Source organism: Muntiacus reevesi, chromosome 1, assembly GCF_963930625.1.
Source record: "Muntiacus reevesi chromosome 1, mMunRee1.1, whole genome shotgun sequence".
NCBI lineage: Eukaryota > Metazoa > Chordata > Mammalia > Artiodactyla > Cervidae > Muntiacus > Muntiacus reevesi.
In genome coordinates this window covers 117,932,548-117,947,220 of record NC_089249.1, presented here as the reverse complement: position 1 = coordinate 117,947,220, position 14,673 = coordinate 117,932,548, and the positions used below count along the sequence as shown (strand labels likewise).

Here is a 14,673-nt window from a genome sequence, read left to right as displayed (position 1 = left end):
AATTTGAGAAGCATGTGACTGAAGTTTGGTTCTACTAAAATCATATCATAGGGACTTCCCTGGCAGTTCAGTGATTAAGATTCTGCACTTCCCCTACAGGGGGCATGGGTTTGATTCCTGGCTGAGGAACTAAGATCCTGTATGTGGCACAGTGTGGCTTAAAAAAAAAACTCACAAAATTTGTATATTATAAAGAATTACTGAGAAAGGGCAATTAAGTTAAAACAGTTTTTATATGCACTTGGTTTATAGTTTAGGCATATTTGATATTAGTCAAAGGCTAGACTTTCTCAGCTTACCCGTGATTACAAAGGGGGTGTGTGATAAAGATTATTTCTTTTAAAACACCCCTTGTTGTTCAATCCATCTGTTTGGTGTCTCAGGAAATAATTACTGTTGGCCGAGTGAGTGTACAGACCATAGAGTAACAGCTTAAAGATGAGAGGATCAATCACACTGCAGCCACTTGTCTCATGTGAATGTATCACTGAAGAAACAAAACAGAAAATAAGAAGGAAGGAGCCTACGAATTACGTCCTATGTCTTAAGTCTATTTAAAATCAAGTTTTAAAAATCTGTTTAGATTTTACTTACTTGGAATAAAGACTAACTTTTATATATGGGAATCTTCTAAACATTAAAATATATTAAGGGTATATGTGAACCAAGAAAATGAAAACCGAGGTAGACTCGGAAGCCACATCTGGGACACAGGAATTTCAGGTTTTCAACTGAGAAATTAAGTGTAACTTTCAGTTGAATACTGACATTAAAGCTTGTCTGCTTGCTTTTCTTACAAACCTATAAAACTGTACTCATTGTTAGAAATAAACCTTTACTACCTAATAATGAGAAGATACAATTGCTGTTTGAAAGCTTTACAAACCATAATGCCTCAAACAGGACTCAATAAGTAAAACTGAAAGAATATTAAAAGGAAACAAAGCAGAGAGATGTTGACATTTTTTTCTCAAACACAGGGACTTCATCAATTCAGCTTGATTTGGATGATACAAGTGACCTTTTCAGGATAATTTTTAAATTAATCTACAGGTCTAATGAAAAGATTTAAAAATTGAGCAAGTTTACTATTAATTTGAACAGTGGGTAAAACCATAGCAGATTTTACCAGATAGGTAGACCTACATAGTCCTGGTTGTCTTCAGGTGTTAAAGGTGAGAGCAGGTATCAGGAAATATTAGTCACAGGTGTGCAAATTAACAGACCATATTCTTTAGTTAACCAGATTAAAAGTCATAAGTTACTGTTGACAATTATGTAGGTGCTTTACTTTCATCTCAAATTTCATTGTAAGACTGGGTTCTTATTGTAACTGAATAAAACCATCTAGTTAATTATTCTCTGGTTTCAGGTGGCCAGAAGTAAGGAAGAGTGGACAGCACAGCCATGGTACGATGGTCTATTGGTCTATAACCATACTTTTCCCCTTCATTTGCTTTGACGGATCTAATGCCCCAGGCAAGAAATCAGTTGAGTTTCTAAAACTACAAAATGTAGAAGCTAATGACTTCTTTGTATTTAAGTTGATTAAGCAATTTAACATTTTACCTCATCTCAACTAAATCATCTAATGGAAAAGAGATATTAGAAAGCAGTACCTTTTTAGTTTCAAATTGTGCTTCTTCCTGACAGCACCCTCTACAATCAGGATCCAGCTGCAGAAGGTTGAACTGTCCAAGCAAATCACAGGAGCTACAGAGCAAGTTGCTGGAGAAACCTAACTCTCTGCAAGACTCTGAGGAAAACTCTGCTCCCAATGCAGAGACCTGAAAACATAAAGTAAGGGGGAAAAAAAGTCATCTTTACATTACAAGGCTTCCAAAAAGAACAAGCTAGAGTTGTCAAAATCTAACACACATACTAGAGAATTAGTGAAACACCTCATTTGGAGACAATTTTAAAATTACTTTTTAAACTCTGTAACCTTACGAGTCTTTGGTTCCTCCCATCTCCCCCCATTTTTTTTTTTTTCCTTAAAAACTTGCCATATTGCAGCTTGGCTAAAACATGGATTCACAAAAAAGATCATATATTATTTCTTTGTGATATACATACATGTATATCTTGCAGAAAAATGAATTTTCATTTCAAGAACTTAGGATCTGCTTGCCCTCTCCTCCTTCTGCTGTGCATCTCCTAAATGTTCCCCATTTCTATTTTTAGTCCTCTCTTTGCATATTTTCCATGGAGAACTATGTCTTTTCCATGGCTTCAAATATTCATTTATTAAAAACTCTCAAGTCTTTTTTCTTAAGAATCAAGCTTCCAACATCTTCTCATTTAGATGTATAGGCACTGCAAATTCAAATTCTCCAACAGTGAAACATCTTTTAAAAATCTATTCCTTCCAATGTATTCATATTCAGAATATCTTAGTAAAATGGTACCATTTTCCCAGACTACCCAGTTGTCCAGGTCAGTCAACCTAGACTCCACATTCTTAGAACAAAAAAAGCAGAGACATTACTTTGCCAACAAAGGTCCATCTGGTCAAGGCTATGGTTTTTCCAATGTTCATGTATGCATGTGAGAGTTGGACTGTGAAGAAAGCTGAGCGCCAAAGGATTAATGCTTTTGAACTGTGGTGTTGGAGACGACTCTTGGGAGTCCCTTGGATTGCAAGGAGATCCAACCAGTCCATCCTAAAGGAGATCAGTCCTGGGTGTTCACTGGAAGGACTGATGCTAAAGCTGAAACTCCAGTACTTTGGCCACCTCATGCGAAGAGTTGACTCATTAGAAAAGACCCTGATGCTGGGAAAGATTGAGGGCAGGAGGAGAAGGGGATGACAGATGATGGCATGGCATTACCAACTTGATGGACATGGGTTTGGGTGGACTCCGAGAGTTGGTGATGGACAGGGAGGCCTGGTGTGCTGCAGTTCATGGGGTCGCAAAGAGTCGGACACGACTGAGCGGCTGAACTGAACTGAGAACCAATCAATTAAGTTTTGACAATATGAAGAGCTCTCAAGCCTCAAGTCTATAAAAGAACTCTCATATCTTTTCCTGCCTCAGTGGCTTAAATGGTCAGCTAGTCCTACTTCTCACTACACCTCCAATCCCATTCTACTTTTCAGCTACAATGGATTCCTATAGTACCTGAAAATACAAAACCCTTACTCAAACATACATTTATTTGCTCATATTTTTTTACGCTAGGCTCTTTTATACCTTTCCACCTTGTTAAGTTCTACTTATTTCCAAGAACTTGATTAGTATCAGTTTTCTTAGGAAGCCTTCTCTAAGAAAAAGCAGATTCCAATCTTTAGCCACTATCTTTTCTAAGAAACTTACGCATAGCTGTAAAACAGCACACTCATGACACTGCACTATGTAAACCCATGATTGCTTGATTCCCCAATAATACTGTGAACTCTTTCAAGGGCAAGCATTAAGTTATTTCTTTGTATTTCCAGCACTTGGCTTTCCAGGTGGCACTAGTGGTAAAGAATTTGCCTGCCAATGCAGGAGACTTAAGAGATGGGAGTTTGATCCCAGGGTTGGGAAGATCCCCTGGAGGAGGGCATGGCAACCCACCCCGGTATTCTTGCCTGGAGAATCCCGTAGACAGAGGAGCCTGGCAGGCTACAGTCCATAAGGTTGCAGAGAGTCAGACACGACTAAAGCGACTTTGCACGCAGGCACATGCTAGTTCTCAGGCGTGTTAAGCAGATGAATTGGTCAAAACCAGACTCAAGTAGGGGGAATTTCAGATTGACTGTAATGGGTTGATCTAGACCAAGAGTCTCCAAATTTTATGTGAAGGGTCCCACAGTAATTGTGTGAGGCTTGGGTGGCTATATAGTTTCCGTTGAACTACTCAACTCAGCTACTGCAGCACAAAATCAGTCACAGACAGTAATAAATGAATGTGTGTCTGTGTTCCAATAAAACGTCACTTACAAAAACAAAGCTTGCTGGATTTGGCCCACCAGCTAATTAATCAAGTTGATAAAACCAAATGGCATATCTCGTTGTAAAAAAAACTTTAAGTATTGCTGGCATACTCTTCCAAAATGCTAATCATCCCACTGGCCTTACATTAAGTCAACATCCTAATTTGATCCCTTATACAAACATCCTTTACCTTATCTAAGTAATAGTGGGCAGGATATATCATAATGTATCAAAATAGATCAAGTATACCAGTCTAGCCAGAGGGACCTAAGACCCTTGCTCCCATACTAGTACTTTGAATACAGTTTACTTACTTGTAAAGTGATCTGCTTGATCTATTTCACAGGTTAATTTCTATTTCTCCAAAGATGGCCATACCAAAATATATACATCATCCCAAATGTAACTGGCAGGGGCTTGTGACTATTCTTTCAAACAGAATGTCAAGAAGTGATAATTATGTGATTTCTGAAGGTAGGCCATAAAAAAGAAAGCCATCTCTGCTTGACGAGGGCTTGCAGGTGCCGTGTCTCTGTTTCTCTAAAATACTCAACTTTTAGCCACCATGCTGTAAGACAGCCTAAACTACAGAGAGAATGTGGAGGCCCATGCAGAGAACTGAGGCCTCCAGCTGACAAACAGCATCAACTACTAGATGTGTGAGTAAAAAGCCTTCACACTTTAGTCTTTAGTCTCAGGCTGAGGTCTGAGACACCGTGGAACACAGCCACGCTTTTGTGCCTGTCTGAGTTGCTAACCCATAGAATCTGAAAGCAAAATAAACAATGCTTTTATACCACTAAATTTCAGGGTGATCTGTTTTGCAGCCATGGTAACTAAAATAGGCAATAAAAGTAAAATCACTTTGAAACAGTGAACTGCTAAACAAATGTTAAGAAACTGTTATCAAAGCATGTTTTACAAAACAAGAATCTCAAATGAAAAATCATGGGATCATACTTGGTTTTATTCTAGCATTTACTGAGCACCTACTGACAGAGTGAACATGCGAAACGTATTTGAGTCTGATGACATCGTGATTCAAATACCAACTCAGAGCAACCTTATTTCTGAATTTCTGAATAGGAATAATTACCACTTACTTCACAGAGTTTGGAGGATTAAAGGAGAAAAAGTACAGAAAGCATTTAGTAACCTGTCCAGCACACTGCTGCTGCTAAGTCGCTTCAGTCGTGTCCGACTCTGAGCGACACAATAGACGGCAGCCCACCAGGCTCCACCAGTGAGTACTTAATAAATGTTAGAATTATTCCTACCTTCCACTGTGGAAACAAAAACACTATTTATATTTAAATCATTATAATAGACACGGGTTAGAGCTAAGTGTAGGGGAGATAGAAGGTATCTTGAGTTTCATGAGTGAATCTTTTTTTCTACCATAATTTGTTTTTTGCAGACTTAAGGCTTTGACTCAAATAAGAACATCAGAACATATATTAAAGCACTTTATAAGTACAAAATGGTAAATAATATTGGAGAGTTCAACTATAAATTACACCCACCCATCTTTTTATTATATAAAACTAACTGAATAGCATTTAAATGTGCACAGTAAAGTCAAATATTAAATTTTATTTTTTGTTTTACTGTTATTATTATTATTTTTGGCTCTGCCATAGTGCTTACGGAATCTTAGTTCTCCAACCAAGGACTGAACCACACCCTTGGCAGTGAAAGCATGGAGGCCTGGATGACGAGGGAAATCCCTTAAATTTTCTAATAATTAGCCACCCTTGTAAGAAAGACATGGATTTTAAGGACAGGGTGGGATAACCCTGACTGAGATAACTACTTAACAGTTTACAACTTTCTCCAATTCTAAGTAGGATTCACAGGCTAAAAGACAATGCATCATTCATTTATTTTTCTGGTATTATTGTGTTCTTTAAAAACATGAGGGTTGTTGGCAGAGAAACTGTAATAACTATAATGGAACATTACCCCTTTGGGCAAAAGTCTGGTATTGCTATACATTTTACTACACTTCTACATTCACATGATTGGTTGTCTCTTTACTCAGAAAACTCACAGGGTACTCACATAATAATTCTGAAGATTCAAATCTGAGATAAAAGCAAATACATGGGTTTACAGATTAGCCCCAAGAAAATAAGTACCAGAAATATGACAAGCCATAATGACAAGCTCTTACAAGGCCCAGATACTTTATAAAGTGTTGTTAAACACTTTACATCATTATTTCATTTAATTTTATCCTCCTATGAAAGAGGTATTATCCTCACCTTATAAAGAAGGAAACAAAAGCTTTAATTCCAGCCTGCCCTCAAAACCCTTAACCACCGTTACTACCACCTTTCACAGAATCCATGATGTGCCATTATTGTATGTACTACTAAAAACAACAAACACGCTGCCACTGACTGAAATAAGAACAATCCAGATGATAATCTGTGAAGAAAAGGGGATGGAGTGTGGTGTCTTAGAAACAGTGAAACAGAAAATCATTTTATACTCACTGCTTTCAGTACAGGACCTTTCTGAATAAAGTAATATTACATACAAGCAGAATGAAAAAATGAATACCACTTAGTTTTTGGAGACTCTAGAAAACAGCTCCCTTAGGCTATGCTATTTTTTTTTTTTAATGCGTAAGCATACTCAGAATGTATTTTCAGATTAAATCATTTTATATCCTCCCAGTTGTCACCTTATCGGAATGCTGATAACCATGAGCTGCTATTCACTGTATTTTTTCCTAAATTAACAGATTTTATTGAAGTATAGTTGACTTACAGTGTTTCAAGTGTGCAGCAAGGTGATTCAGTTCTTTATATATATATATACACATATATATATTATTTTTCAGGTTATTTTCCATTATAGACTATTATAAGATATTGACTATAGTTCCCTGCACTATACAGTAAACCTTTGTTGCTTGTTGCATATCTTTTTTTTTTTAAATTAGAAACCTAGCATTCTATTCATACTAAGACAAACAAGTAGAGTCAAAATGTCATAAGCTTTTCAGTTAGGCCAAAGTTTGTAAGTTTTCTAGGGACTTCCCTGATGGCCCAGAGGTTAAAGAATCTGCCCTGCAATGCGGGGCACTTGGGTTAGATCCCCAGTCAGGAGACTAAGATCCCACATCCTGAGGAGCAACTGAGCCCATTCAGGCGCCTCAACTACTGAGCCCTCATCCGGCAAGTAAGATCCGAGGCAGACAAATAGATAAGTATGTTTTTTTACGAAATTTGTTAAGTTTTCTATAATATAAGGAGAGAGAGGTTGGTGGCCTTAATGAAGATGACACCCAAATTTCTTTGGCGTGAATTCTGTGGATGATCACTTTGAAAGATTGTTTAATAACTATAAATTCCTCCTACCTTGTATGCATGCTTCTTTGCAATGTGACTATGTCACTCTTCTCATGCAGAGATGGAATCTATTTCCCTACCCTTGAATCCAGATTGGTCTTATGATTTGCTTTGGCAAATATTGGGATGTGGAAGTGATGTGATTTCTGAGGCTAGGCTTCATGAGGCAATGCCGCTTTTCCTCTGTGTCTGGCCTTACTGGAGAATGAGAGGTCACATGAGGGAGATCTAAGTCACCCTCGCTGACAACACCACTAAGTATGAAGCCATCTAGAACCCTTCAGTTCAGCTGACCTACTGGCTCAGTAAAGCGGTATAAATGAAAGAAAGTGAAGTCACTCAGTCGTGTCCGACTCTTTGCGACCCCATGGACAGTACTTTGCACCAGGCTCCTCCGTCCGTGGGATTTTCTAGAAAAGAGTACTGGAGTGGGCTGACATTTCCTTCTCCAGGGAATCTTCCCGACTCAGGGATTGAACCCAGGTCTCCCGCATTGCAGACAGACACGTTACCGTCTGAGCAACCAGGGCACCAGGGAAGGTATAAATGAGGCCAAAGGAAATCAACAGGGAAACTGCTCAACAGACACATAGAATCATGAGAAATAATTATTTTAAGCCATTAAGTGTAGGGGGTGCTTACACAGCCACAGATAATCAAACAGTTAAAGAGATAATGAGATAAGAAGAAGTCAACTTGAAATGTTACTCTCTATATTTTCATGGTGGTGAGTACAAATTATCTAATTGACAAAAAATTCTTGAGTACACAGTTTAGAAAGGGGTCTTCCAGTAATTTCTAAGGCATCAAAAGACTGAATAATGAAGTACTATAAAGTTAATGAGAGAAGTAAAGAATCCACCTTTTAGGTAAGGCTGTAAAAGGCCAGATTTTTAAGCTCCTTAATGAAAGAAAAGCCCAGGTGTTTGTGGAGGCCTTCAGTATAGACCCTCAATCCTCCAAACCTTGAATAAATTAATTAAACCAGATCTCTAGAATACTCAGCAGACTCAATAGAGAGAACACTTGAAAAATTAGGCTGATAAAAGACACTTGTAAAAACTCCAAGTGTGGTGCCTATTAAAAAGTTTTATTATTCACAGTTAAACGAACTAAAAACTTCTAATAAGTCGTTTGTGAGTGAATAGGAAAATAAGTCGAAACTAGCCTCTTCCCATTCAAATGTAAAGAAGGTATCTCTTCTGTTAATGGATAAAAAGGAAAAATAAACTTGGTTAGACAACGATCGATTTTAAGCGAGATGAACGCTATCATTTTAGAAAATCAATTTCAAGAATAAATTATGCTTAGTATGGAGTAGTTCCTTTTATTGCAACAGTGTTGTTTAAACTGTTTTAAAAACCACAAATGATACTGAGGTGGACCCAGCGGCCTGTGAGTGCCAGAGAACAGCGGTAAAAAAGTAAGAGTGACACAGAGATCACAAACAAATGACAGAAAGAAGTAAAAAGGAAGTGTACCCTGGACCAAAGACTTGAGGGCTTTCCTCTAAGACTTGAAGCTTTGTCATAAAGACGACAGTTCCTTGCATTTCTGCCAATTTAAAAACAATCTTCATTCCTTTGCAAAACTTAGTGCCTTTCCCGCCCCCCCGCTTTTACGGCGGGTCTTACAGACTGTACTCAAGATAGACTCAGGTCAGGAGAAGGAATCGCTAGGAACCCAGGGCGGGGAAAGATAATCGTCAAACGCGGAATAAAGCCACGTCGCACGCCGGCCGCAGCGACCGCTGAGGGAGCCCACCCTTTTCAGCTGTGTCTCCCAAAAGGGACCGAATATTCCGTTTTCCTTAGCGCAATCCATGTCGCTCGCCCTGGGGCTGCAGCAAGAGGTGACCTCCACTCACCGTTTGAAGCACGGTCGCCAGCAGCAGCCGCAGCCCAAACGCCGCGCCAAGCCATCCATACGGCCGGGCCGCCATCACTGCCACCTTCCGTAGGTCTCCGGCTACCCAGAAGACCCCTCTGCTAGGGGCGTCTACTCCAGAGCCTGATCCAAAACAGGCTGCTAGAGGCTGCTGCCATCAAGTCTCTTATTCTGAGGAGACGGGCATTAACTACGGGCATATGTAAGCTTAAAGGTGATCAAAAACTTTACACTTGGTGTAAATATGAAGTCATTGGGTCCTTTCGATAATTCACATCAGGCATCTCCCTAAACTCCTCAAATCTGTGCTTCCCGGGCTCCATCCTTTCATTCACGACATTTCCTTAAGCAGTCAAGAAGCCCCGCCTTCGCCAGTTTCGGCCTGCCTCCTTCTCCAAGTTTACCCAATCGAATGCCGATTTGGTTGATACCTACGGCAAAGGAAACCAACCGTGACACGCACCACAGGCGAAGTGCTGGATTTCTTCGGTCCAATAAGCTCAACCGAAAGGGAGTAGAGGGCGGAGCCTCTGGTTGCCGAGCAGCGTACGTGGAGGCGTGCGCGTGGAGGCGGAGAGGGATGGGTAGGGGGCGGGGCGGAGGGCGGCGCAGCCGCAGCCGCAGAGCTGGCGGAGAAGCGCGCGGCCGAGAGCAAAGGAGGGAGGGAAGGAAGGAAGAGAAGGAGGAGGATAGGCAGGCGGCGCGGGGGTCGGGGACTGAGGCAGTAGAAGGAGGCGAGAGCCCGGCAGCTGCTTCGCGCTGTGTTTGCTGCACGGGCTTTTGGAGGGAGTCGGCCGTGGAGTCGGTCGAGGAGAAGCGGGCACCGGCGGCGTTGCTGCTGGCGCCTGGGGGCGGGGGACTGGGGAGGCGCGAAGGGGGGTCGCTGCGGTGCTTCTCTCGCTGTCGCGCTCTTCTTGCCTTTTTCCCGGCTCCGTAGGCTCCTCCCGGCGTCTCCCTCGCCCCCGGGGCCCCGATCCCCGCCCCCCGCGGTATGTCTTGATCCCGAGCAGCGGGTTTCATGGGGCTCCTCAGGATTATGATGCCGCCCAAGTTGCAGCTGCTGGCGGTGGTGGCCTTCGCGGTGGCGATGCTCTTCTTGGAGAACCAGATCCAGAAACTGGAGGAGTCCCGGTCGAAGCTAGGTGAGGAGCCGGGTCACTCCGGGCTGAGTGGTGTGTGGAAGGGGCCAGGCTGGGGAGGCACTGCAAGCCGAGCAAGTGGGCGTTTATCTAACCTGATATCTGGCTTGGAGGCTGGAGGCTGAAAGAGAACACAAGCCCCTGGAATGGGGGTGAATTAAGCTTGGGTGGTATGCTGGGTTCATGAGGTCAAGGGGCAGAGGTTGCAAGGTTGGACTTCCTCGAGCCAAAGGGTTACCCTGAAGTAGGCATTCCACGCGGCGAAAGCAAGAGAAGATCGAATTCGTTGGGGAGCCGGTACTGACTGTTGGAGGAGACCGAAACGGTCAGACTTGCCTGTTCTCTTAGAAGTCATATTGAAAGCTCCAGCAGTGTCAGGCAAGGGGTATTGTAATTTGAGATGTGAGCACCTTGATACTGAATCTTTTGGGAATGGGGAGGTTCGCGAAGGGACAGATACGCTGAAATGGAGGGGAGATACTGGAGTGATGGTGTGTAAAAGAATTACATTGTAGTGAGTTGCAGTCGTGCTGGGGGCAGCAAGGGACCGCACAACTGACGAGAGATACAGACTGCCCAGGTAGGACAGGAAAGCAAATAAAAAGCTCCCGTGAGATTCTGAAACGAGGTATCCAGGAGTTTAAATTATTTTTTAGTGGCGCTAAACTGGTATTTTGAGCTTATGAACGGAGCTGTATGTGTATGTTGCTTCGAGGCAGTGTTGGTGTAGTGAATTTAGAAGGGGAGGAAACGTTGAGGGGGAATTGCTATAATGAGATGTAAAGTTAACGAAAGGAAAAGTGCAGAAAGTTTGCCATATGGTTAAGTACCTTAAAGAGTTAACAGTTGTTACTTTAATTGGGGGAGAAATCTGAAGTACAAAAAGTTGGAGTGTGATGTTGTGAAAGACCAGACGAATGCACAGATATGTACTTTCAGAGCAGTAAGGAACTGTGGCATTTGGGAAGAGTCTGAATGGGGAGGGAGTGTTAAAAGAATGTCAGCAATACATTTTGATTTTTAAATGTACATAGCACTTAGAAATCAGCCCAAGAGGCTGTAATTTGAATGTGGAAAATAATGTTTAGTAAGTATATTTTATACACTTTCACCGCCGCATCATTTAAAGTAAGTTTTGAAATGCAAACAAATAGGAGCGTTATAATTTAGACTCAGAAGTAACGTATGCTGCTGTGATGATTAATATTTTGGAAAAATCTATCAGAAAATATTTGTAATATTACAAATAGTAGCTAGCCATTTGTAGTTTTCATACTTTGAAAAAAGCACTGGAGATCATTTTAAAGTGCAGTTTATCAAAGAATATCAAATAAACTAACAAGTGCAAATAAATTTGAAGATAGGGATAATTCCACTTTTCAACTCTAAGGTAAAACTTGCCCTGTGTAATTTTGAACAGATACCAAATTTATTTATTATGATTTTATTAATGTGTGCAGTATACAATGGAAAAATATTTACTTTAAATTTTGAAAGTTGGCCAATATACTCTTTTTGTTTGTACCCATTTAGCAGCATTCATGGTCATATTCTAGTCTGGTTAATGATCCAGCTTTACAGAAAAAAAGACTCCTCTTCAAAAAAGTTGAAAGTTATATTAATTAAAATTTATATTTATTCTTTGTTGTATTGCTCTTTGAATTTCTTATACATATTATGGTGGGTTGGGATAACTTCAAATTTTAATTTTCCTTCCTTGTCTAACATTTTTTCCCATAATAATTTAAATTGTTTTCTATAGGCACAACCTGAATGATTTTAAAAAGATTTATTTGAGGATGTAGGAAGCCACAGGTAGTGGCTAGGTAGATAACGTGATTCTTTAAGACTTTTTACAAGGAAGAAACTCTTACATTTTATTAGAAATAGTAAATATGGAATAAATGAAATAATTCTTGAAAAGGAGACATACAAAAAGCTAGAAGGAGCTAATAATAGAGATATGGAATTGAGTGAATGATAGCCGTTCAGTCGTATTTGACTCTTTGAGACCCCGTGGACTCTAAGCCTGCCACATTCTGTCCATGGAATGCTCCAGGCAAGAATACTGGAGTGGTTGCCATCTTCTTTTCCAGATGTAAAATTATGGCAAATAAAATGCATAGCTTCACATCAGCAGTCTTTTGATTTAAAAAAAGTCTTCTGAAACGGACTGTATTAAAGCAGATGTAAGTAATCTTCCTTAGGAAAGGAACACAGAAGGAGGCGTATTTTGACAATCAGACTCTGTATTAGACCCTTTCATATTTGCTATTCTTATTAGATCTTCCGAGAACACCATAGAAAGCCATTTTTACAGATGCGGGAACAAGTTCAAAAGTTATATAACTTGACCACATACCTAGTAAGTGGCAAAGTCATTCTTGGAACCCAGGTATGTCTGATTTCAAATCATGTTCCCCTTTCATTGTACCAGGCAGCTTGGGACTTTATATTGACATTACACTAAGATGTAGTGGTTTGAATAGAATTTTTAAACTAGCACCAATGTTTAATTGCATTTATTGCCAAGAATGAATATCATTCTTAGAAAATTCAATTTCTGACACAGAGGAATTAGTTTAGTGTAATGTCTGTTGCTTGTTTATACCCATGTAATGAACATAATTATATTATCTAATGAAAGGACTGAAATAGCTTACTTTTGCTACAGGGAGAAAAAAAAAGATTGTTGTTGTTTTCTGTAAGTGTAAAATCACAAACAATAAAAGCATTTTTATTTTGCCATTAGAAAAGCTTAAACACACAATTTTCACTTTTCATAAACTTTTGTGGTGTCATCTGTCACACAGAACTTTGACTTAAAGTGTCATATTTGTTAAATTTTGCATTTATGGCTTAAAAAAAAAGAAAAACTTAAACATCATTAAGTATATCAACAGGAATTCCTAAAAACCAGAGTCACATAATAGAGTTATTTTTTTTCCCAGTGAATATTGAATGACAGTATACGTAATACTGGCTTTGCATCTTGCTTTTTTCACTTAATGTCAAAGAACATCTTTCCAAGTCAAAAAATATAAATTTGACTTACTCATTTTAATAGCTGTGTAACATTCCACAGTATGCATGAGTCATAAATTCTTAAGCCATTATGCCAATAATGAACATTCAGTTTATCCCCCTTCACACACTTTTTTTAAACTTTTATTTCTTAACATTATAAAACAGTGTTACAAGAAACATGCTTATATTAGTTTAATTCTTTATTTGTTGGTACTATTTTCAGTAGGATAAATTTTAGTAAGGGATTACTGAGACAAAAGATATCTATATTTTGTAATTTAACAGATTTTAAAATCTGTTACTTCACCCAAAATTTATTAATTTATTTCCCAAGGGTTATAATAATTTGTATTGTCAGCATACACACAAGCACAGGATATTGTCGCTTTTAATTTTTGCTAGCACTTAATTTTTTCCTAAAGCTGTGAAATAGTATGTTGTATTAATTTATGTTTCCTTGACTTCTAATTAAGTTGAACATAATTTACTTGTTCATTTTCATGTCTGTTGGGTAGTATTTTATCTTACCAATTTCTAGGGTTTGAAAAGGATGTTAGATGTAGTAATCACTTATCTGTTGTGTCTTGTATCTGTTTTTCTCCAGGTCTGTCATTTGTCCCTTGACTTTATGGTGTATGGAAGTTAAAAATTTTATGCAGTCAAATCTATCAATTTAGGCAAGTAGGTGCCTTACATTGCTTGAGAAGTCTTCCCCCAACCAAGATTGTTATTATTCTCTATATTTTGTTAGTGTTTTATAGCTTATATTTTTACATTTAGCTCTTTAAAGCAGTCATATGTTTATTGTAATTTCTCTCAATGAATGGCCACTTATGGCAAATATTATATTAATGATTCATCTTTTTTTTCCTTCTCTGTATGTTACAGTTCTTGTTTTAGTCACGTATTAAGTTTTCATGTGTTCTTGGATAAATTTGGGACTCCATTATTTTTCACTAATCAGAGATTCTTTTGGTCTTAGGGACTCATATATAGGCTTCAAGGCATCTATGAATTCCCTGAAATTATATACATATTTTTATCAGATTTGCAAAGGAGTACACAATCCCCTTAATGGTAAGAATCACTGATTTGCAGTAGATGGTTTATATTTAATGGAGTGAGTGTGTTTTTTGTTTTTAATATTAACTTATTACAACATGCAACTTGTGAGTTAAATTTAGGATGCAACCACATTAATATTAATGTGGGTGTTATATTGCAAACTTATTAATGTGGGTATTGCATTGAGAAAAGTATTAAAATGTATACAAACTTAATTTTTCTAATGAGGTATAGAAAATAACATGGAGTCAAAATGAAAACTTACTTAGTTTACTG

At 38.9% G+C, this 14,673-nt stretch overlaps 2 protein-coding genes across 4 annotated transcripts in view; one reads left to right on the top strand and one right to left on the bottom strand.

Moving 5' to 3' along the window:
- SELENOF (selenoprotein F) overlaps positions 1-9,295 on the bottom strand; it is a 37,456-nt gene extending 28,161 nt beyond the window's left edge. Inside the window, exons 1-2 of the mRNA XM_065909662.1 lie at positions 9,147-9,295; positions 1,620-1,787 (exon numbers count right to left, since the gene is read on the bottom strand). Coding sequence (XP_065765734.1) covers positions 1,620-1,787; positions 9,147-9,221 — 243 coding nt within the window. The 5' untranslated portion in view covers positions 9,222-9,295. The remainder of the gene's footprint in view (positions 1-1,619; positions 1,788-9,146) is intronic.
- Positions 9,296-9,817: 522 nt separating this feature from the next.
- Positions 9,818-14,673, top strand: part of HS2ST1 (heparan sulfate 2-O-sulfotransferase 1) — a 171,165-nt gene continuing 166,309 nt past the window's right edge. For 2 of the 3 annotated variants that reach the window (XM_065909640.1, XM_065909632.1), the window contains exon 1: positions 9,818-10,308. In XM_065909640.1, coding sequence (XP_065765712.1) covers positions 10,185-10,308 — 124 coding nt within the window. In that variant the 5' untranslated portion in view covers positions 9,818-10,184. Of the gene's footprint in view, positions 10,309-14,327; positions 14,410-14,673 lie in introns of those variants that run through there. The other variant, XM_065909649.1, reaches the window with a different exon arrangement.